The sequence below is a fragment of the Symphalangus syndactylus genome, chromosome 3, assembly GCF_028878055.3.
Source record: "Symphalangus syndactylus isolate Jambi chromosome 3, NHGRI_mSymSyn1-v2.1_pri, whole genome shotgun sequence".
Lineage (NCBI taxonomy): Eukaryota > Metazoa > Chordata > Mammalia > Primates > Hylobatidae > Symphalangus > Symphalangus syndactylus.
In genome coordinates, this window is record NC_072425.2 from 47,574,374 (window position 1) to 47,602,110 (window position 27,737).

Genomic DNA, 27,737 nt, shown 5'->3' on the forward strand with positions numbered 1-27,737 from the left:
CCTACTTAAGAAATCCTTGCCTGCCTCAAGGTCATGAAAATATTCTCTGATATTATCTACTGTAAATATTGTTTTAAACTTTCACATTTAAATTTACAATCCACCTGGAATTGGTTTTTGTTTATAGTGTGAGTTAGGAGTCATGATTCATTTCTTTCCCATATGGAGAACCAGCTGACCTGGGCCACTTACTGAAAAGACTATCTTCTCCCTACTGCTCTGCACACCTCTTTCATCATACATAAAACGTCCAAATGTGTGGGTCTGAGTTGGGCTTTCTATTCTCTCTATTTCTCTTAGTTTCTGTCTTTGCACTAGTAGCACACACAGTCTTCATTACTATAGTTTTAAACTAAGTCCCAATATCTGGTAGTGTAAGTCCTCCACTTTATAGTAGGGTGCTGAGAGTGGGGCCAGAAAGTTATTTGGTGGGGGGTTCAGAAATGTTCTCATTGAGGTGACATTTTTTGCTGTGACCAGAAAGACCAGAGGAAGCCAGCCCTGCCCAAGTATTTGTGTGATGGTTACTTTTATGTGTCAACTTGACTAGGCTAAGGGATGCCCAGATAGCTAAGAAAACATTATTTCTGGGTGTATCTGTGAGGCTATTTTCAGAAGAGATAAGCATGTGAATCAGTAGGCTGACCTTACCAATGTGAGTGGGGATCATCCAATCCTTTGAAGGCCCAAGTATAACAATAAGATGAAAGAAGGATGAATTCTCTCTCTCTCTCTGAACTGAGACATCCTTCTTCTCCTGCCTTTGGACATCAGAGATCCTAGTTCTCATGCCTTCTGACTGTGGAATTTACACCGGCGGCTCCCCAGGTTCCCAGGTCTTCAGACTCAGACTGAATTACATCACTACCTTTACTGGTTCTTTTGCTTGACTATAACATAGGGTAGGACTTCACAGCCTCTGTAATCATATTAGCCAACTCCCATAATAAATTTTCTCTTAGCTATCTATATCTATATATCTATATATATCTCTCTACTTATCCTATTGGTTCTGTTTCTCTGGAGAACCCTAACTAATACAGATTTTGACACTAAGAGAGGAAAATAATTTTAAGGATTAGTTTTCTGAACTGGTTTTGGGGTTTCTGAAAATGGCTCTCCAATCTGTTTAGACATAAAGATGCTAATGACTTCATTTCCAGTAGTAGAGAGAGCACTGATAGTCCATGTAGTGAACTATTCATAGAAATGTGCAAAATATCTGGATTGGGTACTTCTAATTAACCACTTATAAGAAGGAAAGAGCTAAGTAAGTCTGTGTATGATACTTCCAAACATTTTTTGAAAACTAAGAAATATAGTTATGTTGGTTGATTGCTTTCACTACTGGATAAAGCGGTGAAAGAAAAGCTATCTGAGTCAGGTATTTGAATTCCAAGCTCAAGAGCCACATAAACGACTTAATTAAGAGTGTCTAGGTGTGCCCTGAGGGAAAGGCTTATCTCCTGTAGATGCAGGACTGAAATTACTGAAAATCAGACACAGGATCTTATCCCAGCAATTGGACAAATTATAAGCAAGTTGAACCCCAAGCCTCCCAGGGTGTCCACTGTTAAAAGGTCAGGACTTCATTGGGAAACAGTGTTCTATACGTTGGGATGGGGATGTGTGAGAAAATTTTGATGAAGCTGGGGACACTGAGCTCCTAAATTTTGAAGTCTTCTTTGCCAGTGGAAGAGGTATCCCTACTCCCAGAAAAAGTGGCTTTCCCACCCCCAACAGAAATAGCTTCCCACCCACAGTGGTATCAGCTGTTCAACCTCTATCTGAGGGCATCAACTCTGCATTGTCTGAAGAAATGACGGCCTTATACGAGGTAGTTACCATGAAAGATAATAATGATGATTCTCCTCAAGATCTACCCCCACCACCTCTCTGTAGACCTCTAACTAGACTCAAGTCCCAGCAGGCCCCTAAGGTTAGGGACAAAGTGTGATGCATGAGGAGGTACACTACACTCCAGAAGATCTGCTTGAGTTTACTAATTTATATAAGCAGGGATCCAGAGAACATGTGTGGGAATGGATGTTAAAGGTATGGGATAATGGTGAAGGAGCATAAAGCTGAACCAGACTGAATTTATTAAATGGGTTCACTAAGCAGATATTTTGTAGCTTGAGAAGTTAGAAAGAGCACTAACAATTTGTTTGGTTAGTTTGCTGAGTCATGGATCAAAAGATGAGCAAATTGGAAATGACTGATCTTTCTTGGTTTAAAGTAGAAGAAGGGACTTAAAGGCTCAAGGATATTGGAATGTTAACGTGAATTTGTCATTTAAAACCTAATCACCCACACTGAAGATTCCAGAAGACATGTTTTTGTCCAATACTTTGAGAAATAAATTTGGGAAAGGAGCTCCAGCATCCTTAAAGAGCTCTGCAATCTCTCTTCTCTGTAGGCCAGACCTTAAAGTGGAACACAGCAGTCACTCAACTGGAAAACCTAAATGCAATAGGAGTATTTGGATTTTGGACTGGCCGGAGTGAAGTGGAGGCTCAACAGCCCAGACAAGGTGGTCTAAATTACCATAATGAATAGCTGAGTCAAAGAAACAATCAGAATTATCTGAATTGCACAGCCCTATAATGTTGGCTACTCATTTACACCAGCGGCTTCCCAGGTTCTCAGGTCTTCAGACTCAGACTGAATTACATCATTACCTTTCTGGGTTCTTTTGCTTGACCACAGCATATTGTAGGACTAGTTAATTACAGTGTTCTTAGAAGTGAAATAGATAGGAAGTCTACTAAATTCTTATATGATCCATATAAGCAGAAAAATTCCAGGTCAAGTCACCAAAAGTCTAATTTGAATCTAAAAGCAAATAATCATGGCCCCTCAACCAATTCCAAGTCTTGAGCCTGTTTATACACTTGGAACCCTTTGAATGAAGGGGAAGTTGGGCCTCCTCAAGGAAAGACACAACTGAAAATTTAGACAGTACTGTTAATCTCTCTCTCAGCCTTCCACAAGGGATATACAGCTCTTTACCAAGGTAACTTGGTATTGAAGAAAAGGAAATAATCAGACATTTTAGGGACTACTGGACACTGGCTCCGAACTGACGTTGATTCCAGGAGAACTGGAATATCTTCGTGGTATCTTGATCACCCTTCCTTGCCGTAAGATATCACACTAGTCTATTATGTTAATGACACTAGACTGATTGAACCTAATGAATGCGAAGTAGCAACTACTCTAGACTTATAGGTAAAACATTTGTGTGTCAGAAAAGTGGAAAATAAATATAACTATAATTCATAAGATTTCTACTTCAGCGAAATTTTTAGGGGTTGGGTGGTGTGGGGTACGTCAACCTATCCCTTCTAAAGTGAAGGGGAAGATGTTGCATCTAGCTCTTCCTACAGCCAGAAAGAGACACAATGCCTGGTGGGGTTGTTTGGATTTTGGAGGCAACACATTCTTCATTTAGGTATGTTATTCTGGACTTTCCAAGTGGCCCAAAAGGCTGCTAGTTTTGAGTGGGTTTGAAAACAGAAGAAGGTTCTGCAAAGGTCCAAGCAGCTGTCCAAGCTGGTCTGCCACTTGGTCTGCCACAAGTACCATTGATCCAGCAGATTCAATGGTACTTGAGGTGTTAGCAGCAGAGAGGGATGCTGTTGAGAGCCTTTGGCCTCCTATAGGTGAATTGCAGCTCCTGTCTTTAGGATTTTGGAGCAAGACACTACCATCATCTACAGATAACTAATCTTCTTTTAAGAGATAGCTCTTGACCTGCTACTGGGACTTAGTAGAAACTGAATGCTTGATCAGGCATGGGCCACCAAGTTACTATGTGCCCTGAGCTGCCCATCATGAACTTAGTGTTATCTGGTCCACCAACCCATAAAGTTGCCATGCACAGCAAGACTTCATCATCCAATGGAAGTGGTATATATATATGTATGTATATATGTATATATATATGTATATGTATGTGTATATATGTGTGTGTGTATATATATATATATATATATATATATATATGATTGAGCCTGAACAGGATCTGAAGGCAGAAATGTTACAAGAAGAAGCTTAAATAAAATAAATACACATGCATGCACAAAATAGAAACTACGAAGAGGTGATAATAAGCTAATTAGCTTGATTGTGACGATCATTTCACAATGCATGTGTATATCAACCATCAAATTGTACACCATATATAATTTTATGTCACTAAATCTGTTAAAATATGTAAAAATAAATGAATTAATCAAATAAAAAATAAAATAACTTAAAAATAAGAATAAGCTCCATCTGAAGCACTACTTGCATAGTGCACGTTAAAAACCACATTCTGCTGCTGCTGGCTGGAGGACTTGAATACCATTCAGAATTTCCCCTAACACTGTGCAGCTCTTCATCTAAAACCATAAATACAAAATTGCTGGCAAGGTACTCTCCCTGGTCCTCAATTTTCCACACCTATAAAATGAAAGCATTAGGAAAACAGATATTTTTCTTTCTCAGTTTTGACATTCTATGCTTTGTGCTTCATAATTCCTAACTCTTCTTAGCTTGCTTGGCCTTCATTGCGAAGTGAGGCTAATAGCTTTGGTGTAGAAGTGACCAGAGATTATATATGCCAGTTTGGGGCTCAGTATGTCACCATATTAACCAAAGTCAGGCAATGTATGCGGCAGAGGTCATTGGGTTCTTAGTTTTCTTTTCTTTTTTTTTTTTTTTTTTCTTTTTTTCTTTTTGAGAAACAGTCTCACTCTATCACCCAGGCTGGAGTGCAATGGCACAATCTTGGCTCACTGCAACCTCCGCCTCCTGGGTTCAAGCGATTCTCCTGCCTCAGCCTTCCAAGTAGCCGGGATTACAGGCATGCACCACCACGCCTGGCTAATTTTTGTATTTTTGGTACAGACAGAGTTTCACCATTTAGCCAGGCTGGTCTTGAACTCCTGACCTCAAGTGATCCGCCTGCCTCAGCCTCCCAAAGTGCTGAGATTATAGGCATGAGCCACTGTGCCTGGCCAGGTTCTTACGTTTCAATATCTCAGAAAGCTAATTAAAGGTCTTAATCTCACTTAAATCTCTTGATTTTACTCAGTAATAACAGTGAACACATGGTGAAATCTGGCCCACTTAACTCAGAAACTTCATTTTAGGACAATATTTCAAACTCCTTTCCCATCTAGGCATTCTTCAGTAGCCAGACATGTGACACACCTGACTCCCTTCACCTCCCTCTTAGTGAAGGTTTGGGGATTAGAGATGCACTCAAAGCCGGAACTCAGTGGCCTACATCACCAATCCTTGGATTACTACGAGCTCACCTAGAGTCTAAAAGAACAATTCTCCTTATGCCCATTGTGACCCTGGAGAAATTACTTCTCTCCTCAGTTGTTGTTTCTCACTTAGCATCTCATTTTGAAAATCTTTGTTTCACTGTGGCCACTATGACATCTGCTCCACTGAGCTTTCTGGCTTTAATTTTTTCCCCTTCAATCAGTTCCAAAGAGCCCTACTGAAGTAGCACCAGAAACTTGCATTGGTATTCCACTCTTTAAACTCTAATGATTTCTCATTTAAATATTAATTACCACTCCAACATTCCTGCATTTGTGGTCATCTTGTCAGGGCATCTCACTGACCTAAATGAAGAAATTCCTGTTCCTTTTACTCCAGATTATCCATATAATTCTTCTTAAAGCCATTCTTGGGATATACTGAGGAAAGTACCTCAATTTTGGAGTCTGCTGACCTAGGGTTTAAGTGTTGACTGCACCACTTACTTAGCAAATTTCAGAAAGGTATTAAATTCCTATAAATGGGAATGTCTACTTTATAAGGTGTTTCAAAAATTCAATGATAATGTATGTGATATTCACACCACAGGGTCAGTCTGTTCAAGCAGTACCCTGTCACTGGTGGCTAAGAAGATGAAGATAAGTACCCATGGGATTCCATGAACAGAGCAGTCATCTCTACTGACCTCAGCCACAAAACACCAGCCCTTCTAGCTTCCCTGGATCCTTTGCTAACTGTGCTTTTTTCTGGGATAGTATGTAGTTCTCTATTTGGCTTGAGAACAGAACACTCCTTCAAATGGTTGAAGTATCTTCATTATATACATGGTCTGCGCTTTATCATACTAATTTTTTTTTTCGAGGCAAGTTCTCACTCTGTCGTCCAGGCTGGAGTGCAGTGACATGATCGCAGATCACTGCAGCCTTGAACTCATGGGGTCAAGTGATCCTCCTGCCTCAGCCTCATGAGTAGCTGGGACTATAGGCACACACCACCAGGTCTGGCTAATTTTTTATTGTTATTATTTTTTTTTAGAGATGGGGTCTCACTATGTTGCCCAGGCTGGTCTCAAACTCCTGGGTTCAAGTGATCCTCCCACCTTGGCCTCTCAATGTGTTGGGATTACAGATGTAAGCCGCCTTGCCCAGCCCTAAAGTTTTTTTCTTATGGTAAAATACACAAAAATGTACCATCTTAACCATGTTTAATTGTGCAACTCTGTGGTGTGAAGTACATTCACATTGTTATGTAGCCATCGCAACTATCCATCCCCTGAACTTTTAAAAGAATCATCCCAAACAGAAAGTCTATACCAACTAAACACGAACTCTCTATCCTTCCCTATCCCCAGCACCTGGAAACTACTTTCTGTCTCTACGAATTTGCCTATTCTAGCTACCTCACATGAGTGGAATCATATATTTGTCCTTCCGTGACCTGCTTATTTCACTTAGTATAATGTCCTCAAGGTTCATCTATGTTGTAGCATATGTAAGAATTGCACTTCTTTTTAAGGCTGAATCATATTCCATTGTACATATATACCTGATGTTGTTTATCCATTCATCCACGGATGAACATTTGGGTTGCTTCCACATTTTGGCTATTGTGACTTTATCCTGTTTTATATTCTGCAGCAATTTACATCTTTATTTTCAGAACTATTAAGTTTCTTCATATTAACAGTTATAGGAAAAGAGCAATGAAAGACTTTTATTTGATTTCATTTTTTGGCCATTCCTTTTTTTTTTTTTTTTTTTTTGGCAGCCACAAAGACTGGGATTTCTAATTCTATGATATGATAAGTAGACAATTTAAGCTATCTATCTTTTTTTCTGTTTCCTTTTAAAAAAAAGAAAATAGCATTTTTCTAAAATATGATCATGTCAGTTTGGTCTATTTTTATACGTGTTAAGGAGAGCACTAACAGACAAAAGAATAACAATATAGCGATTAGGTATTTAGTTTTTTTTTTTTTTAAAAAAAAAAAGGTTGACGATGGGGCAATAGATAGCCTGCCTCTTCTCTAACCAAGTTGTGAACTGTTTAAGAAATTGACGATAAAGAGTATGGCATATGGAGGCCAGAACATTCCTTTTATTATGAACAAAGTTGATTTGGGAGAATGCAGCTTATCTCTACTTGCAGGCAGATGGCCATCTTAATTCTATACCCCAGAATTAAACAGGTCTCCCAGCCACTCATAGACAGGTCTGGAGAGAAGGAAAAATTATCAACTGACAGTCTGATTAAATGCTTGTCTTTTATACCTGCTATGGTTTGAATGTGCCTCCTCCAATACTAATTGTTGCTAATGTGATAGTATTAAGAGGTGAGGCCTTTAAAAGGTGATTAGGCCACGAGGACTCCTATCTTGTGAATGGGATTAGATGCCCTTATAAAAGGGCTTGAAAGAGGGAGTTCATCCCTTTTTGTTCTTCTGCCTTCTGTTATATGAGGACACAGCATTCTTCCCCCACTCCTCAAGGATGCAACAGTCAAGGCCCCATCTTGGAAGCAGAGAGGCTAGACCCTCACCAGATAAATGAACCTGCCAGTGCCTTCATCTTGGACTTCCTAACTTCCAGGACTGTGAGGAAACAAATTCCTGTTCTTTATAAATTACCCAGTCTGTGGTATTCTGTTATAGCAACTCAAAACAGACTAACGCAATGCCCTCAACCCACTTCTCTGCCTTGGTACCCATCATATTGTGTAGCAATGAATTTTGGCCTGTCTCTTTCCTATGAGCATGTTGCTTTCATCCATTCTTCCACCGACTCAACTGCTTTTATTGAGTGCCTGTTTTGGGCCTAGCAATACATTAGGTCTTGCATTCAAGACCTCACAGAGGTGACAGAAACTGACATGACACCTACCCTTAAGGAGAGCAGAATAGAAAATATTGCAAAGGAGACAGAGTGTGGCATTAGACAGTAAGAAGGGCAGAGTGAGTTAACAAAGTGGGAGAAGGCTTTTCTTGGGAAGTCACATTTTTTATGACGCCTCAAGTTCAAGGAGAACTTCACCAGTATGTTATACTCTGGTGTCCAGTAGAGGCATATAGCATGTAGCAGAGCTCAATAAATGCTTAGCAAATTAATGAATGAGTGATATATGTGAAAGCACTTTATACGCAGTCAAAGTACCACACAGATGTTAATCATTATCATTTAGTTAATATGGAGAGATCTACTTGTATTCAGCTTCTCTGAAACACCCAAAAATATATATGGCAGTGTGTGGAGACATTGTGAGTTGTCACAACTGGAGTTGAGGGGAGATGTGGTAATGAAGTCTGGTGAGTGGAGACCACAGTTGCTACTAAACATCCTACAATATACAGGGCAATCCCCCAAAATGTCAATAATGCCACTATTAAGAAATCAGATTCTAAAACAATTACTGTGTTTACATGTGCATTCACCTGTTTTACAGTGGAGAAACATTTCACCGTATGAACATAATACAACTAATGCTAACATTTTTGCATTCATTCATTCAACAAATAATTACTAAACACCTAGTATAAGATGGTATAGTCCTCAAGACGGTGGGGATTTTTATTTTATTTGTAGAGAAAGGGGCTTGCTCTGTCTCCCAGGCTGGAGTGCAGTGGAAGGATCACAGCTCTCTGCAGCGTTGAACTTCTGGGCTCAAGTGATTCTCCAGTCTCAGCTTCCCGAGTAGCTGGGACTATAGACATGTGCCACCACTCCTAGCTAATTTTTTTTATTTTTTGTAGAGACAGGGTCTCACTATGTTGCCCACGCTGGTCTGAAACTCCTGGCCTCAAGCCATTCTCCCACCTTGGCCTCCCAAAGTGCTAGGATTATAGGCATGAGCCACCACACCTGGCTGGATTTTTAAAATATTAAAGACACATCTTCGACCATTTGGAAGTATGTGAGATACTTTAAGAAAGTTACTAAAGTTCTAAATAAATAAATGTGCTAAAAGCTCAGGAGAGACCACACCTGACTGTGAAGAAGAAAGGCTTTATACACCGTGAAGGGCTTTGGAGGGCAAAAGCATTTGCAAGAGGAACAGGGAATGGCCTAACTGGAGCACTGCGGTATGCAAGGACACCGCATAAGGGAGTACGGAGAAGACCAATTTGCGTCAAGTTCAGGACTTGACTTGAAAAAAAATCAGAGCAGTGAAAAATAAGATAAAAAAGAAGCAGAGCCGGGCACAGTGGCTCACGCCTGTAATCCCAGAACTTTGCAGGGCCAAGGTGGGCAGATCACCTGAGGTCGGGAGTTCGAGACCAGCCTGACCATCATAGAGAAACCCCGTCTCTACTAAAAATACAAAATTACCTGGGCACGGTGGTGCATGCCTATAATCCCAGCTACTCGGGAGGCTGAGACCTGGGAGGTGGAGGTTGCAGTGAGCCAAGATCGCACCACTGCACTCCAGCCTGGGCAACAAGAGCAAAACTCCATCTCAGACAAAAAAAGAAAAAGAAGCAGAACGCAGACTGTTAAGAACTTCTGAATGCTAGACTAAGTTCACTTATTGAAATGAAAAATTAATAGTATCCTAATAGCATCTTTTACTCTCTAATCAAGGCTAGTCCCCTGAGTTTATCCTGACCCCTAAACACAGACTCACATAGTATTTTTATCTACCTTTTGTTTTCTTTATTCAAATAATGCTCTCACCTCTATTTTTAACTGGCTAAAATCAGCATTTTTAACGCAAATATTAAAGTAAGCACCATAACATTATATAAAACAGTTTAAATGAAGAATTGAGTTAGAATGTTATATTCTAACTTTTTTCTATGAAAAGGATCATTACTTTTGCAAACAGAATTAAGAAATCAAAAGGCAGACAACAAAAAGAGAAGCCCATTCACCACTAGGTTCTTTGACTTCTTTTTATCAGATGACTCATTTAAACTAGCAATTCCTAGTAATCTTTATACCATTTACCTTTAGCAAAAAGACCTTCAAAATCTGCACCTAAAATATCCTAACAAAGTGCTAACATAGGGAAAGTTGCTAACATTTTTAATCAGACATCAAGTGATGGTATGTGTATGTGGGGTGTGTGGTCTCGAGTGTTTATTTTTATTTTCTTTAGGAGCAAAGAAATGTAATAAACAACTGTTTTCATAACAAGAAAAATATAAAACCATGTCACCGGGATAAGGGCAGAGTATAGTATCTTTAGTGTAATTTACATGTTTAAACTCTACATACATAAAAACAAATATTTCATAAGAATCTCTAGAATTTCCTAAAGTAAACTATAATTTTTTTTTTTTGAGATAGAGTCTCTGTCATCCAGGCTGGAGTGCAGTGGTGTGATCTTGGCTCACTGCAACCTCTGCCTCCTGGGTTCAAGTGATTCTCCTGCCTCAGCCTCCCGAGTAGCTAGGATTACAAGCGTGAGCCACTGCGCCCAGCTGGTTTTTTATAAAGTAATATATCACCAGTAATTTCTCATACACAGAATTAAGTGATAGTACTCTGGTTACTTTAAGGTGTCACTGCTGGGATATTTATCAAAAGGAGACAGAAATCCAATAGCTGGCAATGACACAGCAACAGTTACTGAAAAGAACTGTTAATATTATCTGAAAGATTAAAACTGCATCTTGCTCCTTTAATTTTCAACTCGTCTGAAAAATGAGGGCCTGGAAAGTACTGTGTTCATCACCACACTAAACTTGGCCACAGGGCACCCTATATTCACACTTCATGTTCCTGTAACTATGTACACATCATCTATAAAAGTTCCTTGTTTCACCTGAAAAGCAGCACAGACTAGTATTCATATCTACTGACAGCCATCATAACCTGAGTAAGTGTGCAGCATGAACAAAGAAGCCTTTATAAAGCCAAAGGAAAAGCTCTTGGTAACGACCCGTTTCAGCTGAGACAAGCTGATCTCCACTTGTGAAATTATACTTAATCATTCACCAAAATAGCTGCATGTAATAAACCACTTAAACCATCATTTTTAGAAAGGTAAAGGGGGCTGGGTGCAGTGGCTCACACCTGTAATCCTGGCACTTTGGGAAGCTGAAGTGGAAGGATCACTTGAGCCCAGGTAGTTGAGACTGCAGTGAGCCATGATAGTGCCACTGCACTCCAGCATAGGCAACAGAGTAAGACCTTGTCTCCCCCAGCAAAGGAAAAAAAAAAAGGAAAAGAAGGGAGGGGCTAATTTTCTATGAATTCCTTTTTACACTTAACTCACTTTCAATGCTTGCACTTTCAAATGTTTCAATGTTTTTAAAAATGAAGTTTTAAGTCTTGATTCTGGAAGATAGTTCTAGAACTAGCACTAGTCCAATTTCAGAAGTTTTTATCGCAACCATTAAGAAACTATTCCATTTTCATTTAAGTCAAAAATACTTTAAAAGTTAACTTAAAACTTTGGTAGTTTGCTTGAATGCTGCTCTCATATGTACCAGGAAGGCTCTCAAGGTGTTAATATCCCAAAAGAGTATTCATGGGTTATCAATAAGAATCCCTACTGTGCTGGATCATTAGTTCTCAACATTATATGTATTACCATCCATCCACCTCTAAAGTCTCCTCTGCATAGCACAGAGTTTAATTTTTTCCAATGAAAGAAACTTCAAAATTAAAGAGATGTCATTACTCTTACGCAATCATGATATCCAGACACCACCATCTTAAGTGGGAAGATTCCGCTTACCACTACTGACTAACATGAAGAGATCTTTCCCAGAGACTAAAGAGCTGGGGCAATTTATTGGCAAACTTCTGAGAAACATATACTTCAAGACTGTACTCATTAAATAATTGTTCCCCTGATCTTCAGAATGCAACCTTCCCAATACACTCTTACTGAGCTCTTTGCACATTTCATTGTTACATCAAATTCCTTTGTCTGATAATAGCTCAGTCTTCCTGAGCTCAAACTAGTACATCTACCTTCTTTGTTTTTAAACTAAAATCTTTTTATAATCATTTTTTAAGTGCAAAAAAATGGCAATGAATGGAGAAGACCTGAAAGGTCTTCTCTCAAGCTTCTAACAGCTCATTTCAAACATTTGCTGAGTACCCACTCTGAGCTAGAAACAGTGCTGGCACATGAGGACACAGCCTCTTTTCTTCTTAAAGTAATTAATCAGAAGAGACATTCCCAAAAGTAAAAAGATTCCAGTACGTGTCAGGTGTAGTGATCGACCTATGTATCAGGAAATAATGAATTATCCCGAGGGAAACATGTTAAAATGTCATCAGTGGTGAGTCTGAGTGATTACTTCCTAAGCTCCTTTATCTTTTCCAGATTTTCTATGATATGTTATAATATGCATTTACTGTTTTACAGCCTGAATAAAAATCTAAATAACCAAAATAAAATAATAGAAATAGTACTAGTAACATTTATTGACTCTTATTATATATCCTGTGTGCTACATGCTTCACATGCATTATCTCACTTAATAAAATCACCCTATTAAAAAAAAGACTGTTATCCATATTTCAGAGAGGCGGGAGTCAAAATATGAAATAATTTGCTGGAAATGTCTTTTTCAGCTAGAATTTTTGCTTATTTCCTCAAAAATAAGCAGGGATTGGGACAAAAACAATCAGTTGTGTAAACAGAAAAACTTGGAAATAAGTGCCATTGGTTGGATGTATAACCATAAGCAAGCAACTCAATCTCAGCGAGCCTCAGTTTCTCCTATTGTATTGTATTGCAAATGACTTAGTAGGCCCTAACTTATTTAGGTTCTCAAGAATAACTCATTTAGGGTTCTCAAGAATAAATGATACTATGTATAAGAAAAATAAAGAACCCTGTCTGGCAAATAACTGACAACAGAATGCTAGTTATCAGTATCTTCATCAGTATAATCCGAAAAACCTGGACAAATTATTTAACATCTCTGAGTTCAGTTTCTCTACCTGCAAACTGGGGATAAAAATACCTACACCATGCAGTAACTATGAGAATTACATGAGATAATACACAGTACAGTGCCTGCAATGTGGTAAAACAGTCAAAACAGCTATTATAATTATCCACAGGACAAACAAAATGGAGCTGGCTAAATAAGGTACAGTACATGCATATGATGAAATACTTTGCTGTTGAATATGTAAGGACATGATAAAAATATTGACAATGTATAGCTGTTTAAAAATTATGTAGAGTAAAAGTCTTCTTCAAAAATAAGTAAATATGTTACAAAATATATGAAAAGTAACAAGAACACATTCTAAGATCTACGATTTGTGGATTTTTAACTAACTCAATTTAAAAAAATTAAACAATTCTCACTATTATCACCACCACTATATGAAGCAAGAGGTTAAAACAACAATTTTCAAAATTCCCATATATGTGTATTTAGACAAGCAGGAGCATCATGCCCAGATACCCCATTCCATTACATTATCACTAGGATTCTTTAACATACATATATTCTTCTCTGAACATTAAAAAAAGGGATTACTTCAAAACTTCTCAAATTTTAGTAAGAGAAAAGGAGACTATTTTGCTTCTAAGACATACATTTTTAATTCCCACAATTCCAGGCTTTCACATTTTGTATTGTTTAATACAGAAAAATTATTCTGACTAAAAATAGGAATAAAACAACATTTCCACAAGGAATAAAACAACATTTCCACAAGGGCAAATTCACCCCAAGGGTATGATGGCCGGGGTGAATTCACCCCAAGGGCCGGGCATGGTGGCTCATGCCTGTAATCTCAGCACTTTTGGAGGCCGAGGTGGGTGGATCACCTGAGGTCAGGAGTTCGAGACCAGGCTGGCCAACATGGTGAAACCCCCGTTTCTACTAAAAATACAAAAATTAGCCAAGCATGGTGGTGTGTGCCTATAACCCCAGCTACTCAGGAGGCTGAGGCGGGAGAATTGCTTGAACCCAGGAGGTGGAGGTTGCAGTGATCTGAGATCATGCCGCTGCACTCCAGCCTGGGCAACAAGAGCAAAACTCTGTCTCCAAAAAAAAAACTTGATAAGATTTCATCCCTTTTCTCACTTTCTATTGTCCCAAGCAGCTATTTCATAAATCTGCCTCATAATTAACCAGCTCTGTTCTTCACAATCTTTAAATAAATAAATAGGCAGATCCTTTTAAGCTAGATGCAAAAAAACTACTTCACTTTGCACTTCCTTCTCCAACCCTCTGAACTTGTCTCCTTTCTGCAGGCCCAGTTGCCATTCTTCATGACACAGGCCAACCCTGATCCTATTCCACAATAGGAAACTTCACATGTCCTTAGAACTTCAACTTAATAAATAGTAACACAGTATGCTGCAGAACTTTGTATAAAAAAGGAGTAGTGGCCGGGTGCCGTGGCCTACACCTGCAATCCCAGCACTTTGGGAGACCAACGCGGGTGGATCACTTAAGGTCAGAAGTTCAAGAACAGCCTGGCCAAAAATGGTGAAATCCCATCTCTGTTAAAAATATAAAAATCAGCTGGGCATGGTGGCAGGCAACTGTAGTCCCAGCTACTCAGAAGGCCGAGGCAGGAGAATCACTTGAACCCAGTAGGCTGAGGTTGCAGTGAGCTGGGGTTGTACCACTGCACTCCAGCCTGGGCAACAGAGAGTCTCTGTCTCAAAAGTTAATTAATTAATTAATTAATTAAACATAAAAAAGAGTAGTAATGGAAAAAGCCTACCTATATCATTTATTCTCCTGAACTCATTTATCATTATACCTTCATATAATTTTACAGCTGAAAGGACTCCAGAGCTCATTTGGTCCACGGACTTCCTTTCAAAGGTACTAAAAATTTAGTTACAGTCATTTTGTGCCTAGACTAAATTCTCAGGGCTAGCAAAGATCCAGAGTCAGATTTCTTGATTTTCAGTTTAGTACTTTTCTTACTAAGTTACACTATTATCTACATTTTTTTTTTTAATTGAGGCAGAGTCTCACTCTGTCACCCAGGCTGGAGTGCAGTGGTGTGATCTCCGCTCACCGCAACCTCCATCTCCCAGGCTCAAGTGATTCTTCTGCTGCAGCCTCCAGAGTAGCTGGGATTACAGGCGTGTGCCAACACGACCAGCTAATTTGTATTTTTAGTAGAGATAGGGTTTCGCCATGTTGGCCAGGCTGGTTTATAACTCCTGACCTCAGGTGATCCGCCCAACTTGGCCTCCAAAAGTGGTGGTATTACAGGCGTGAGCCACCATGCCTGGCTATTATCTACATATTTTGAGTGATAGTTAAATATTCTCTGAATATTAATTCTATTGTATAGCTTTATTTCTTTTTGAAAATATAAAGGAATCTAAAACTTAGTTAAACTGTAATTTTTCATTGTTCCCGCATAATGAAGTAACATAATATTTAGCTTAATTAAAAAACAAAAAAAAAAAAACAAAAAAGCAGATTCATCTTTATGGTAGTTTGTCCTTTTTTTTTTTTTTTTTTTTTTTAAGACGGAGTCTCGCTCTGTCACCCAGACTGCAGTGCAGTGGCATGATTTTGGGTCACTGCAACCTCCACCTCCTGGGCTCCAGGAGTTCTCCCACCTCAGCTTCCTGAGTAGCTGAGATTACAGGCACCTACCACCACACCTGGCTCATTTTTGTATTTTTAGTAGAGACAGGGTTTCACTATGTTGGCCAGGCTGGTCTTGAACTCCTGACCTCAACCGATCCACCTGCCTTAGCCTCCCAAAGTGCTGGGATTACAGGCATAAGAATCTGCACCCAGCCTAAAAAGCTTTTTAAAGAAATAGAATATATTAGCGGGCTTGGTGGGGTGACATGCACCTATGGTCCCAGCTACTTGGGAGGCTGATGTAGGAAGACTGCTTGAGCCCAGAAGTTTGAGGCTGCAGTGAGCTATGATGGCACCACTGCACTCCAGCCTGTGTAACAGAGCAAGACACTGTCTTCTAAGAAAAATAAAATTAGAAGTTACTTTTATTCAATTCCACCATAATTTTTAATAACTGAAAAGACTTGAAGGTCTTCATGCCCAAAACAATTATCATTACACTGAATTAAAGATAAACATACCCTATTTTCCTTAACTTTTGTCTTAGCTTATCATAAAAAGCCCTACAAGTGATTCAAACTGTTGGACCTAAATAAATGTAATAAGGTTTTAGTAAGGAACAGATAAATAATCATTTTGGCCATACTAAAACATACCAAATTGATTTTAACCACACAATAAATTCATTAAAATAGCCCAATAAATTTCATGACTAGAAATTTCCATATTTATGAAAAAATGGTTTTATTTCAGTTCCTAGAGGAACCAGTACTTAAATGGAATTGCTTAATATTTAACTGACAGAGAGCTCATCCTGAGTCCTGTCTCAAATATATTTGGTACTTGAAATTTAACCTAAGTAAATAAAAACATGAAGAATGAAAACTCTGGACTTACCACCTCAGATTCTGAGCCTATTAAAACATAAAAAGGAAGCATTTTCAGTTAACAGTACATTTAAAGGCAAAGGTATTTATATGATTTTTATTGCACAAACATACTGATTAAGCAAGCCAATTCTCCGTACCTTTCAACTAAAGAAAAGTGGGTTCATTTTGCCTCCTGAATTCATTTTAGACTCCTTAGTAATTTCTTTTTTTGAGACGGAGTCTCGTTCTGTCATCCGGGCTGGAGTGCAGTGGCGTGATCTCGGCTCACTGCAACCTCCACCTCCCGGGTTCAAGCAATTCTCCTGTCTCAGCCTCCCGAGTACCTGGGGCTACAGGCAAGCACCACCATGCCCGGCTAATTTTTGTATTTTGTTAGCAGAGACGGGGTTTCCCCATGTTGCCCAGGATGGTCTCAATCTCCTGACCTCGTGATCCGCCCGCCTCAGCCTCCCAAAATGCTGGGATCACAGGCGTGAGCCACCGTGCCCTGGCCTAGACTCCTTAGTAATTTCTTACTGATATGCCATACCAGCAAATCCACCCAAATCTCCTTTTCAACCTAAGAAGCTAGGCAAAAAACAGTATATTTTTGGAAGTCTACATTTAAGGAAACATGTACTATTTAAAATAAATTATAAAGGTAAAAACAAATTTGTTTAAACCAAAAAATTTCAAATGTTTACTTCTTTTTAAATTGAAATACCATGGGAGATCTACATACCATTCTGAACTTCTTGACACCTTTTAATCCAGTCATGAAATTAGCATCTGCACCTAGAAAGAAAAACCTATCACATCACTCATCTGCACAACCTATTAATCAGCAAATACTTATTAAATACCTACTATATCCCAGGCACTGTTCTAGGCACTGGGGGGTCAGCAGTGAATAAAACCTGTCTTAACAGAACTTATGGCAAACTCTGTTATAGCTATAAACATACCAATAATTTAACAGTTGTTCATCCTGAAACATTTTGATTTTTTAAAATTAATTTTAACTACAGTCGACCTCACTAGTTTCATAGATATAAATAATGTACATTTCCCTCAATCCCTCTGCCCTTAGAGAAGCTTCCTCATACACACAACAAAGTCAGATCTAAATCAGACTCCCAAAATGCCATTAGTTAGGGTGGGGAGGAGGCTTGGTAACTGGGAGCTGAGTTGAGGTCCATAAGCCTTCCCCAGCCCCAGCTCGCTCTTCAATGCGGCTACCTATTCAGTCCACTATTCTCTCAGTGGCTTTATCTGTTCCCATCCCTTTCCTACCAACACCAAGAAGCATCTTTAAATTCTGTGAAGTTTTCTCATATATCCAAGTTACATGGGGGTCAAGAGGCTACAGGTGATAAATTATATACTTACAGATAATAGCGTAAATGTATGCATAAACAAAGTATTCATTTCTGGAGACACAGAACAGTGATTACATTTATACACAGTGCATAGTGAAATACGTTAAAAACATTGATTAAAAGTACTCTAAATAAAAGCCTACTAATTCAAGTTAACTCCAGCCAAGAGTAATCTGGAAATTTTAAATTAAAAATCTCTTAAAACAAAATTTTCTAATTTACTAATTTATAAAAGAAATACAACTACATGGGCCTTAATAAAAATTTTAAATATACTGTCTCACATACACTATACTCTAGAGAAGAGGGTTTGAATAACTTATTATTTTAAATAATCAGTAACTAAAACCAAGCAGTCTATCATACAAAGAGGGGAAAAGGTAATATTCTGAGTTATAAATTTTTTACCCTGTCTGATAAAAATAGAAGCCTAAAAGTTTAACTTAAATTTTTCCTGGATTTAAATTTAAAGATAAATTTGTTTTTTAGTGAAATATCCTTAATAGCAATTTTACCAAAGAGGCCTTCTTCTGAAGGCTACCTCTGAAGTAATTAGAGAATAAATGTCAATGGCATGATATTAAGATATTATTCGGCCGGGTGCGGTGGCTCACGTCTGTAATCCCAGCACTTTGGGAGGCTGAGGCAGGTGGATCACGAAGTCAGGAGTTTGAGACCAGCCTGGCCAACAAGGTGAAACCCCCATCTCTACTAAAGATAAAAAATTAACTGGGCGTGGTGGCACGCATCTGTGATCCCAGCTTCTCTGGAGGCTGAGGCAGGAGAATCACTTGAACCCGGGAGGCAGAAGTTGCAGTGAGCCGAGAATGCACCATGCACCATTGCACTCCAGCCTGGGAGACAGGGCGAGACTCTGTCTCAAAAAAAAAAAAGAAAGAAAGGAAAAAAGGAAGGAAAGGAAGGAAAGAAAATGAAAGAAAGGAAAGAAAGAAAGAAAACTCAAGAAAAGAATTTAGGGGCCAAGTGCAGTGGCTCATGTCTGTAATGCCAGCGCTTTGGGAGGCCAAGGTAGTAGGATCACTTGAGGCCAGGAGTTCAGAGACCAGTCTGGGCAATGTAGTGAGACCTCATCTCTACACAAAAATGTTTAATGAATTAGCTTAGTGTGATGGCACATGCCTGTATTCCCAGCTACTCAGGAGGCAGAGGCAGAAGGACAGCTTGAGCCCAGGAACTCAAGGCTGCAGTGAACTATGATGGTGCCATTGCACTCAAGTTTGGGTGAAAGAGTAAGGCGCTGTGCCCCCAGGTCCAAAAAGAAGAAAAAAAAAAAGGAAAGGAATTTAGGCAGGAAACTTTTCTATTGCTCTTAAAAGTAATAAGGCCTAGAAATGTACAGGATGAGGTCAGGCATAAAGGCTCACACCTGTAACTCCAACACTTTGGGAGGCTGAGGTAGGTGGATCACTTTAGCCCAGGAGTTCAAGACCAGCTTTTGTAACAGGGCGAAACCCTGTCTCTGCAAAAAAAAAAAAGCAAAATTTAGTCAGATGTGGTGGCACATACCTATAGCCCCAGTGACTTGGGGGGCTGGGGTGGGTGAATCACTTGAGCTCAGTAGGCGGAGGTTGCAGGGACCCAAGATCACACCACTGCATTCCAGCCTGGGCAACAGAGTGAGACCTTGTCTCAAAAAAAAAGAAAATGTAGAGGATGGTATGACTCATGTTTTTTCAGGGTTTTCAAGTATGTATCAAGGCACTAGATAACTTGACTCTGGAATTTGCTAGGAGTGTAGATATGCTGTCTTCCTGACTGAATAGCCCTATTATTCACATACCAAAACTGAAACTGGGATAAGCAAATTGACAATAAGCCCTGTCACCCAGACCTTTCTTTCCTAATTTGTAGCTTCCATTTGTGTAATCAGGCCTAAAATCCCTTTTTTGAATAGGTATACAGCAGAAAAGCAAACATTCAAAGCAGTACAGAGTAAGAATTTAACATATAATATGTAAGAGCAGAGTTTCTTAACTCAGCACTACTGACATTTTGAACCAGATACTTCTCTGTTGGGCAGGACTGTCCTGGCCATTATGGGATGTTTCGTAGCACCCCCTGGTTTATACTCATTAGATGTCAGTAGCTCATCACCCATCCACCATTCTTGATAATCAAAAATCTCTTCAAACATTGCCTAAAGTTTCCTGGGAAACAATTGTTTCCAGTTAAGAACCACTGCTTTACAGAATTGTGATAAAACTCTATCATAACATAAAGATAAAACAATAGTACAAGTAGGATTATGTAGTCTACAATTTTCTGGGATTACTCACAACCTCTGTCTTAGTATTTTTCCGTTTTAAAATTCTTGCTCTCACAATTCCTATATATGTCTAAATATCCACAATGCTGTGATAATTTTCATATATTCCCCTCAAAAGTACAACATTAAAAACTAACAATACTCTAAAAACTCTGGGTTTCTTCTGTACTGTCTTATAATTTATCCAAATGTACACTTCACTTCTCCACAAAAACCTTATTGTTAAGATTTCCCATCTCAGCATTCTTAATAACTTAAAATGAACAGACTTCTGACCAAGAAAGCAAATTAAACTTTCATTTCTCCATTAGGAAAAACAAAGCCAGGCCAGGTGCCGGTGGCTCACACCTGTAATTCCAGCACTTTGGGAGGCCAAGGCGGGTGGATCACGAGGTCAAGAGATCGAGACCATCCTGGCCAACATTGTGAAACCCCACCTCTACTAAAAATACAAAAATTAGCTGGGCATGGTGGCACACAGCTGTAGAACCAGCTACCTGGGAGGCTGAGGCAGGAGAATCACTTGAACCCAGGAGGCGGAGGTTGCAGTGAGCCAAGATCACGCCACTGCACTCCAGCCTGGGTGACAGTGCGAGACTCTGTCTCAAAAATAAATAAATAAATAAAGAAAATAAAGAAAAGAAAAGAAAAGAAAAGAAAAAAACAAAGCCAGACTAAGTAGAGAGAGCATAGTAAGTGTTTCTATATAGTTTTTTACTTCTAATGGTAAGTTTATCTGTGGTTTAAATGCTAAAAGATTAATTTAACTAATTTTAAGTGATCTCATATCTGCAATCAATATGAAATGTAATTAAGGTGAGAAAAACAGGTATTGGGTTTCTGTAATTAACTTGAGATTAACATTAACAAAATTCAGCTTTGGCATTTAAGACAGAAATGGATAAGTTTATAAAACCATAATTTAATACTTACTAATTTTTATCCTTCTATAAAAGTTTCTAGAGCAGCAGCATAGTTTTTTTAATGGTATTCACATATCCTGCATGAACATATTTAAAACAAATTAACACACACACAAGATCTGGAAAATAGCCTTCTTTCTAAATAAAAACATCTTAGTATTTTCTATTGTTGAAAGAAAAAATTTATTTTAAGTATATGTTAGTAAGCCAAGAGACTTTCTAAAATACTGTTAACATCTAGTACAATTTCCAGTAAAATTCAATTTTAGAACTTACTTCAGAAGGAATTTCACTTTAATTGTACATACTTGCTTATTCCAAAATATATACAAAGGAATTAAAGCAGTTTCTTACTTAAAAAATAAAGTTACACTTATCAACAGAAACAAGATGGGATATAAAGCACATAGATACAGAGCTTTCACACCATTAAATGTAGTCTATTCAGCTTGGTTGAAGAATAGGATGTCCTCTAGTCAGTTAAATATGGTAAATTCCAAATTTTAAATAAAAAAAGAATGTGAAGTCCATCAGTTTCATCTATACCTTGCAGTTATTTCAATCATCGCTATTTTTAAATATATTAACTATAGATCTCCATCACATAATATGGTTAACAAAATAATAGAACTATAACTTTATATTTAAAATTGAATCATATCTCTGCTATAAATACAGAATTTTACTACTTATAAAGCTTACACTGAACTCATTCAACCAATTACATATCTCCTGTTTACAGTCCAAGCTCAACAAAAAGAGTAGCTATTGCATACCCTTTTCTCAGCATAGCAGTGGCATTATTTGGATTGAATTCGCGAGACTTCTTTGCATCAGCAACAGCAACTATGTAGAAAAAGATGGGTTTTTGGCTGGGCATGGTGGCTCATGCGTGTAATCCCAGCACTTTGGGAGGCCGAGACAGGTGGATCACGAGATCAAGAAATCGAGACCAGCCTGGCTAACACGGTGAAACCCCATCTCTATTAAAAAAAAAAAAATTAAAAATTAGCCCGATGTGGTGGCACGCGCCTGTAGTCCCAGCTACTCAGGAGGCTGAAGCAGGAGAATCGCTTGAACCTGGGAGGCAGAGGTTGCAGTGAGCCAAGATTGCACCACTGTACTCCAGCCTGGGCAACAGAGTGAGACTCTGTCTCAAAAAAAAGAAAAAAAGAAAAAGATGGTTTTTTGTCAGTTATTTACAGATTCTAGTAAATACACACAGAATACAGATCAGTTTTAGATTTCTAAGTTTTCGAGTTGATAGAAACACCAAATGGTTTTAAATTAGGAAAAGCTAATCCAACACAGAATTCAAATAAATATTACTCTTGTACCTTCCTTTTGGCTTAACATTTAGCTTCCTTCTTAAAGCTCTTCGGTCAGTGAATAAAGCTGTGTGACAAAACTCATCTCCTTTTCTCATTAGCATCATTTATATAATTTGGCCAGGTGCAGTGGCTCCCGCCTGTACTCCCAGCACTCTGAAAGGCTGAGGTGGGCTGATCACCTGCGGTCAGGAGTTTGAGACCAGCCTGGCCAACATGGTGAAACCCCGTCTCTGCTAAAAATACCAAATTAGCCAGGCATGGTGGCAGGCACCTATAGTCCCAGCTACCTGGGAGGTTGAAGCAGGAGAATCACTTGAACCCAGGAGGCAGAGGCTGCAGTGAGCTGAGATTGTGCCACTGTACTCCAGCCTAGGCAATAAGAGCAAAACTCCATCTAAAAAAAAAAAAAAAGATATTCAGTTTTTCCCTATCCACATTCTTCATCAGAATAATTTTTAAAGTTACACAGTACAGGAATACATTATTTTTTAATATAGATAGGGTCTTGCTATGTTGTCCAGGCTAGACTTGAACTCTTGGGCTCATGTGATCCTCTCGCTTTGGCCTCCCAAAGTGCTGGGATTACAGGTGTGAGCCACCATGCCACATTCTTTTTTATAAAAAAATACAAAGAAAAGCATTTCATTTTAATACTCTGTCAAATAGCAAATGTGATACTATTCTTTATCAGCCTACTCAATAACTATGAATGAAACCTATATACATTATCCACCCACTGAAGGAAAAAGAGACATCCATAAAATTTAAATAGGTGTTGCTCAACATGTCTGTCACACTTGAGCTACTTTACCTTGTATGAAAGACCAACTCAAAAATCCTCAAAGACAACCTTTATTTTGTTTGATTAATTGGTCATGGGTAAAATGTACAAGTAACTTATTAAAAAGGGGCAATATATTTTATAAGAAAAATTACCACAGTAATTCCCAAGAAGAATGTGACAATAAGCTCTTTGACGATAATATTGTGCATCATCTGGTTTCTGTTCCAAAGCCTTACTCAGCTCCTACAAAAACAAACATGTTGAGTATCAGTAAAAGTTTTTTAAAAGCCATCAAATTCTAATTAAAACATAATTTTTAAACAAATAACTTTTATCAGAAACTATTTGGAGGAAAGATAACAGGGATGTAAACTTGGAGTTTTTCCTCATAAGAGGATCTCCCCTTCTGCTGCCCCTCCTCCCGAAAGTAGACAATCTAACATAGTATTTCTGTACTGTAAAGCATTTAGGGGTCAGGTATGGTGGCTCATGCCTGTAATCCCAGCACTTTGGGAGACTGAGGCAGGCGGATCACCTGAGGTCAGGAGTTCGAGACCAGCCTGGCCAATATGGTGAATCCCCGCCTCTACTAAAAAAACAAAAATTATCCAGGCACGGTGGCGCATGCCTGCAATCCCAGCTACTTGGGAGGCTGAGGCAGAAGAATCTCTTGAACTGGGAGGCGGAAGTTGCAGTGAGCCGAGAACACCACTGCACTCCAGCCTGGGCGACAAGAGTGAAACTGCGTCTCAAAAAGAAAAAAAAAAATAGCATTTAGTTCCTGACCTACAGAACTTAATAAATGGTAATTATTATCACCTCACATATTCTGAAGAATTTAATTGATATACATTGACCATTACAGATTTTCTCCTTCTAACTTGGAGAAGATTCAAACATCATATAGAATTTGAAATTCCTAGAAAATGTGAAGCTGTCCAATAAAAAAAGACTAAAAGTTAAATCTAGAGCTCAGGGAGGTTAAGACAATCAATACCTACACCATCAAGCTTACCTGGCCCTCTCTTATCCTCTATCAATAGCACACGACTCTAATAAAATGCAATTAGACATTCTGTTCAAAGCCCAGATATAATCTAATAGATGGCTATGGCAACTGATCAAGAGTTAACATTAGAGAGATTAAAACTTTTTCACCCTGTGCAGTCACAACATATAGGTGTGGTAGCTGGAAAAATAATGATGTAAGAGATTACACAATTAGGGAGATCAAGGACAGGTGCAGGAACACAGGAACACTTTTATTTTCTGCCAACTACCTACAAACTCTAGGGATTTGGTAGTTTCCTTAAATGGTAAAATTATTTCAATAGCCACATGTGTCACTGACTTTGCTTTAACCTAATAGATAATTCTCACAAAGCAATGAATACAGATGCCCCTCAACTCACCTGGGGTTGCATTCAATCAACAGAAACAAAGCGTGGCTCAAACTAAGAGAGCAAAGAAGCTATAAGATGCTACTTCAAGGGCCTCACTTTGTACCTTGCAGGCTGTTATAAGGAATTTGGACCTTAGGTGTGATGGAAAGCCATGGAAAGTTCATTGTTAGTAGGAGAGAGAAATAGTCCAATTTACTCTTTTCAAATGTCATTCTGGTTGCTGTATGGTGAATACATTATAACAAATCAGGACTGGAAACACAGACTTCTTAGGAAACTAATACATTAAGTCTAGGCTAGAAAAGGATGTTAGCCACAGAGGTGATGAAGAGAAATACAATGAGCTGGAATATATTAGAGCCAGCAAGACTTGCCAGTGTGGGATAAGAGAAATTGAAGATCACTCCAGGATTTGGGGCTTACTTAGATCTATACCTGGCATCCAGTAGGCACTCAATGAAAAGTATTGATTTCTCTCCTTGCAGACTTTTTTCTGCCTTTTCCCCAATCTCTAATTTGACTGCATCTCCTTTGCCACAAAATATAAAAATGTTTGCCCCTCTAGTCTTAATCTTCTCAAAGCCACTAGTAACCTCTTATCAAATCCAACTGATTCCTATCTGACTTGATCTCTCTGTGGCCCCTGACAATAACCAGACCTTTCACCTTACCATTCTGTTGCTTTTTAAAAACTAATGTTTCTGGGCTGGGCGCAGTGGCTCACACCTGTAATCCCAGCACTTTGGGAGGCCGAGGCAGTGGGATCACCTGAGGTCAGGAGTTCGAGACCAGCCTGACCAACATGGCGAAACCCCAGCTCTACTAAAAATACAAAAATTAGCTGAGCATGGTGGTACATGCCTGTAATCCCAGCTACTTGGGAGACTGAGGCAGGAGAATCGCTTGAACCCAGGAGGCGGAGGTTGCAGTGAGCCAAGATCATGCCATGTCTGGGTGACAAGAGCAAAACTCCATCTCAAAAAACAAAAACAAAAACAAAAAAAAATCTTATGTTTCCCTTGGGCTCAGTACTTAGACTTCCTCCCCTTTAGAAACATTCTTTGACTCTTTAAGTGGTGTCGGGGGCTTCACATATGTCTTGAATCATCCTGATGACTCAAGTCTATCTTGAGAGCCTAGACAGTGCTCCTGTGCAATATCAGCGTAGTTTTCTCTAGATTTCACCTGAAATGTCCCAGAGGCAATTCACATACAAATATTCAAAATCTAAAACTAATTCCTCTCTTCAAACCTATTCCCCCATGCTGAATGCAATCTTCTAAGTGCTATCATCCTAGGTGCTATTTTTAAGTGAAAGGCACCAATTCCTACTACATTCCCCCAGCCGGAAACTCAGGAGTCATCCCTTATATTCCAATAATCACCAAGTCCAGTGCATTTTACATAAAACAACTCCCCTCCATGACCACAATCACTGCCCTGCTTGCAAATACTCATCTTTGACCTGGTCTGTACCACCATCTTCCTGCTATCCACTATCACTTGTGTCTCTTCCAATTCATTATCTACTCTGCTTTTAAAGTAGGTTTTGTAATTCAGAAAATTTCATTTCCTTCCTGCAAATTCTTCACAGGTCTCCATGAACCTCGCAGGCCTCGCAGAACCGGGGCTAGACGTCGCCGTGGCTGCGCCCAAGCCAGGCGGTCTCCCCTGCAGCAGCTGCGCAGGGGCGGGAACCGGCCCTCAGCCCCATCCCCGGTGGCTGCAGAGGGCCCCTGGCTAGAGGTCTCCAGCTCTGGCAGAGGAGGAGCCGGGCGGGGGCAGGGTCTGGCGGGCTCTCAGGCCAGGGGCACTCGCGATCCAGAGGCCGCCCAGGCCATGCTCCACCACCTGGGCGCCCAGCTATAGGCGCCGGGCAACTCCCAAGCTGGCTGGAGCGCTCAGCCTCGCAGAACCGGGGCTAGATGTCGCCGTGGCTGTGGCCAAGCCAGGCGGTCTGCCCGGCGGCGGCTGCACCGGGGCAGGAACCGACCCTCAGCCCCATCCCCGGTGGCTGCGGACGGCCCCTGGAGCGGCCGGGATCTCTCTTCGGAGGAGTAGAGGGGCGGGAGTCACGGCCAGGCGTGCCCTCAGGCGGGAAGGGATGCGCGCCTGCGGTTCCCGGATGTCCCCCGCGAGCCCAGGAGAACCCGCAAGCCAGAGGCGCCTGCGCCCGAGCTGCAGCCGCCCTCTGCCGGCCACGGGAGCTCGAGAGCCGCTTCCGGAGTCCGGGCTGACGCTGAGCTGCAGGCCCGCGCCTAACCGCTTTTCTGGGCTCACGCGGTCTGAGACGTCGGAGCGCCCAGCTGCCGGCGCGCGAATAACGGCTCAGTTGAGCTCATTGGGTCTGAGAGGTCGGAGGCTGCGAGTGTCGCTGCTGAAGGCTGTGGTGGACCGGGCTGGATCGCGGATTCTGAGCTACATCTTGGGGTTGGGGGTGGATCTTGGGTTTGGGGGTCGATCACGGGTTTGGGGGTGGATCTTGGATTTAGGGGTGGATCGCGGGGTGGGGAGGGGGATCTCGGATTTGGAGCTGGGTTGGGGTGGATAGGCCAGTAGGAGCCGCGGCGGCTCAGGAGCGGGTGGTGGGCGTCTGAGAAGTCGCCACCATGAGGAAGCTCTTCAGTTTCGGGAGACGCCTGGGCCAGGCGCTCCTGAGCTCCATGGACCAAGAGTACACGGGTCGGGGGTACCACATCGCAGACTGGGAACTGCGGAAGATCCACAGGGCGGCCATCAAGGGCGACGCCGCGGAGGTGGAGCGCTGCCTGACTCGCAGGTTCCGGGGCTTGGACGCCCGCGACAGAAAGGACAGGTAGCGGGGGCTCAGCCCGCGGTGGGAGGGGGCCCCCAGGCCCGGTTTCCCCGTAGCTCCTGAGGCGGGGGCCTTGGAGGTCGCCGGGACCCTCGAGCCGCGGAGCCAAACGGAGCCTCAGCTGCTTTCCATCTCTGGCAATTTCCCGCCTGTAGCGCTTGGTGGATAATTTGAGTGATTTAA

The 27,737-nt window shown here is 40.4% G+C and overlaps 2 protein-coding genes and 1 pseudogene across 2 annotated transcripts in view; 2 read left to right on the forward strand and 1 right to left on the reverse strand.

The window, feature by feature from the left end:
* The window catches only part of CCDC180 (coiled-coil domain containing 180), a 99,621-nt gene extending 73,410 nt beyond the window's left edge, over nt 1–26,211 (reverse strand). The window contains 6 exon segments of the mRNA XM_063636880.1: nt 16,661–16,677; nt 17,375–19,491; nt 21,232–21,298; nt 21,998–22,202; nt 23,489–23,579; nt 24,749–26,211. The gene's annotated coding sequence lies outside the window, so the exon portion shown is untranslated.
* LOC129478484 (uncharacterized) lies at nt 26,210–27,170 on the forward strand (annotated as a pseudogene).
* A 4-nt stretch (nt 27,171–27,174) lies between these two features.
* LOC129479141 (ankyrin repeat domain-containing protein 18B-like) overlaps nt 27,175–27,737 on the forward strand; it is an 80,862-nt gene continuing 80,299 nt past the window's right edge. The window contains 1 exon segment of the mRNA XM_055271763.2: nt 27,175–27,554. Coding sequence (XP_055127738.1) covers nt 27,349–27,554 — 206 coding nt within the window. The 5' untranslated portion in view covers nt 27,175–27,348.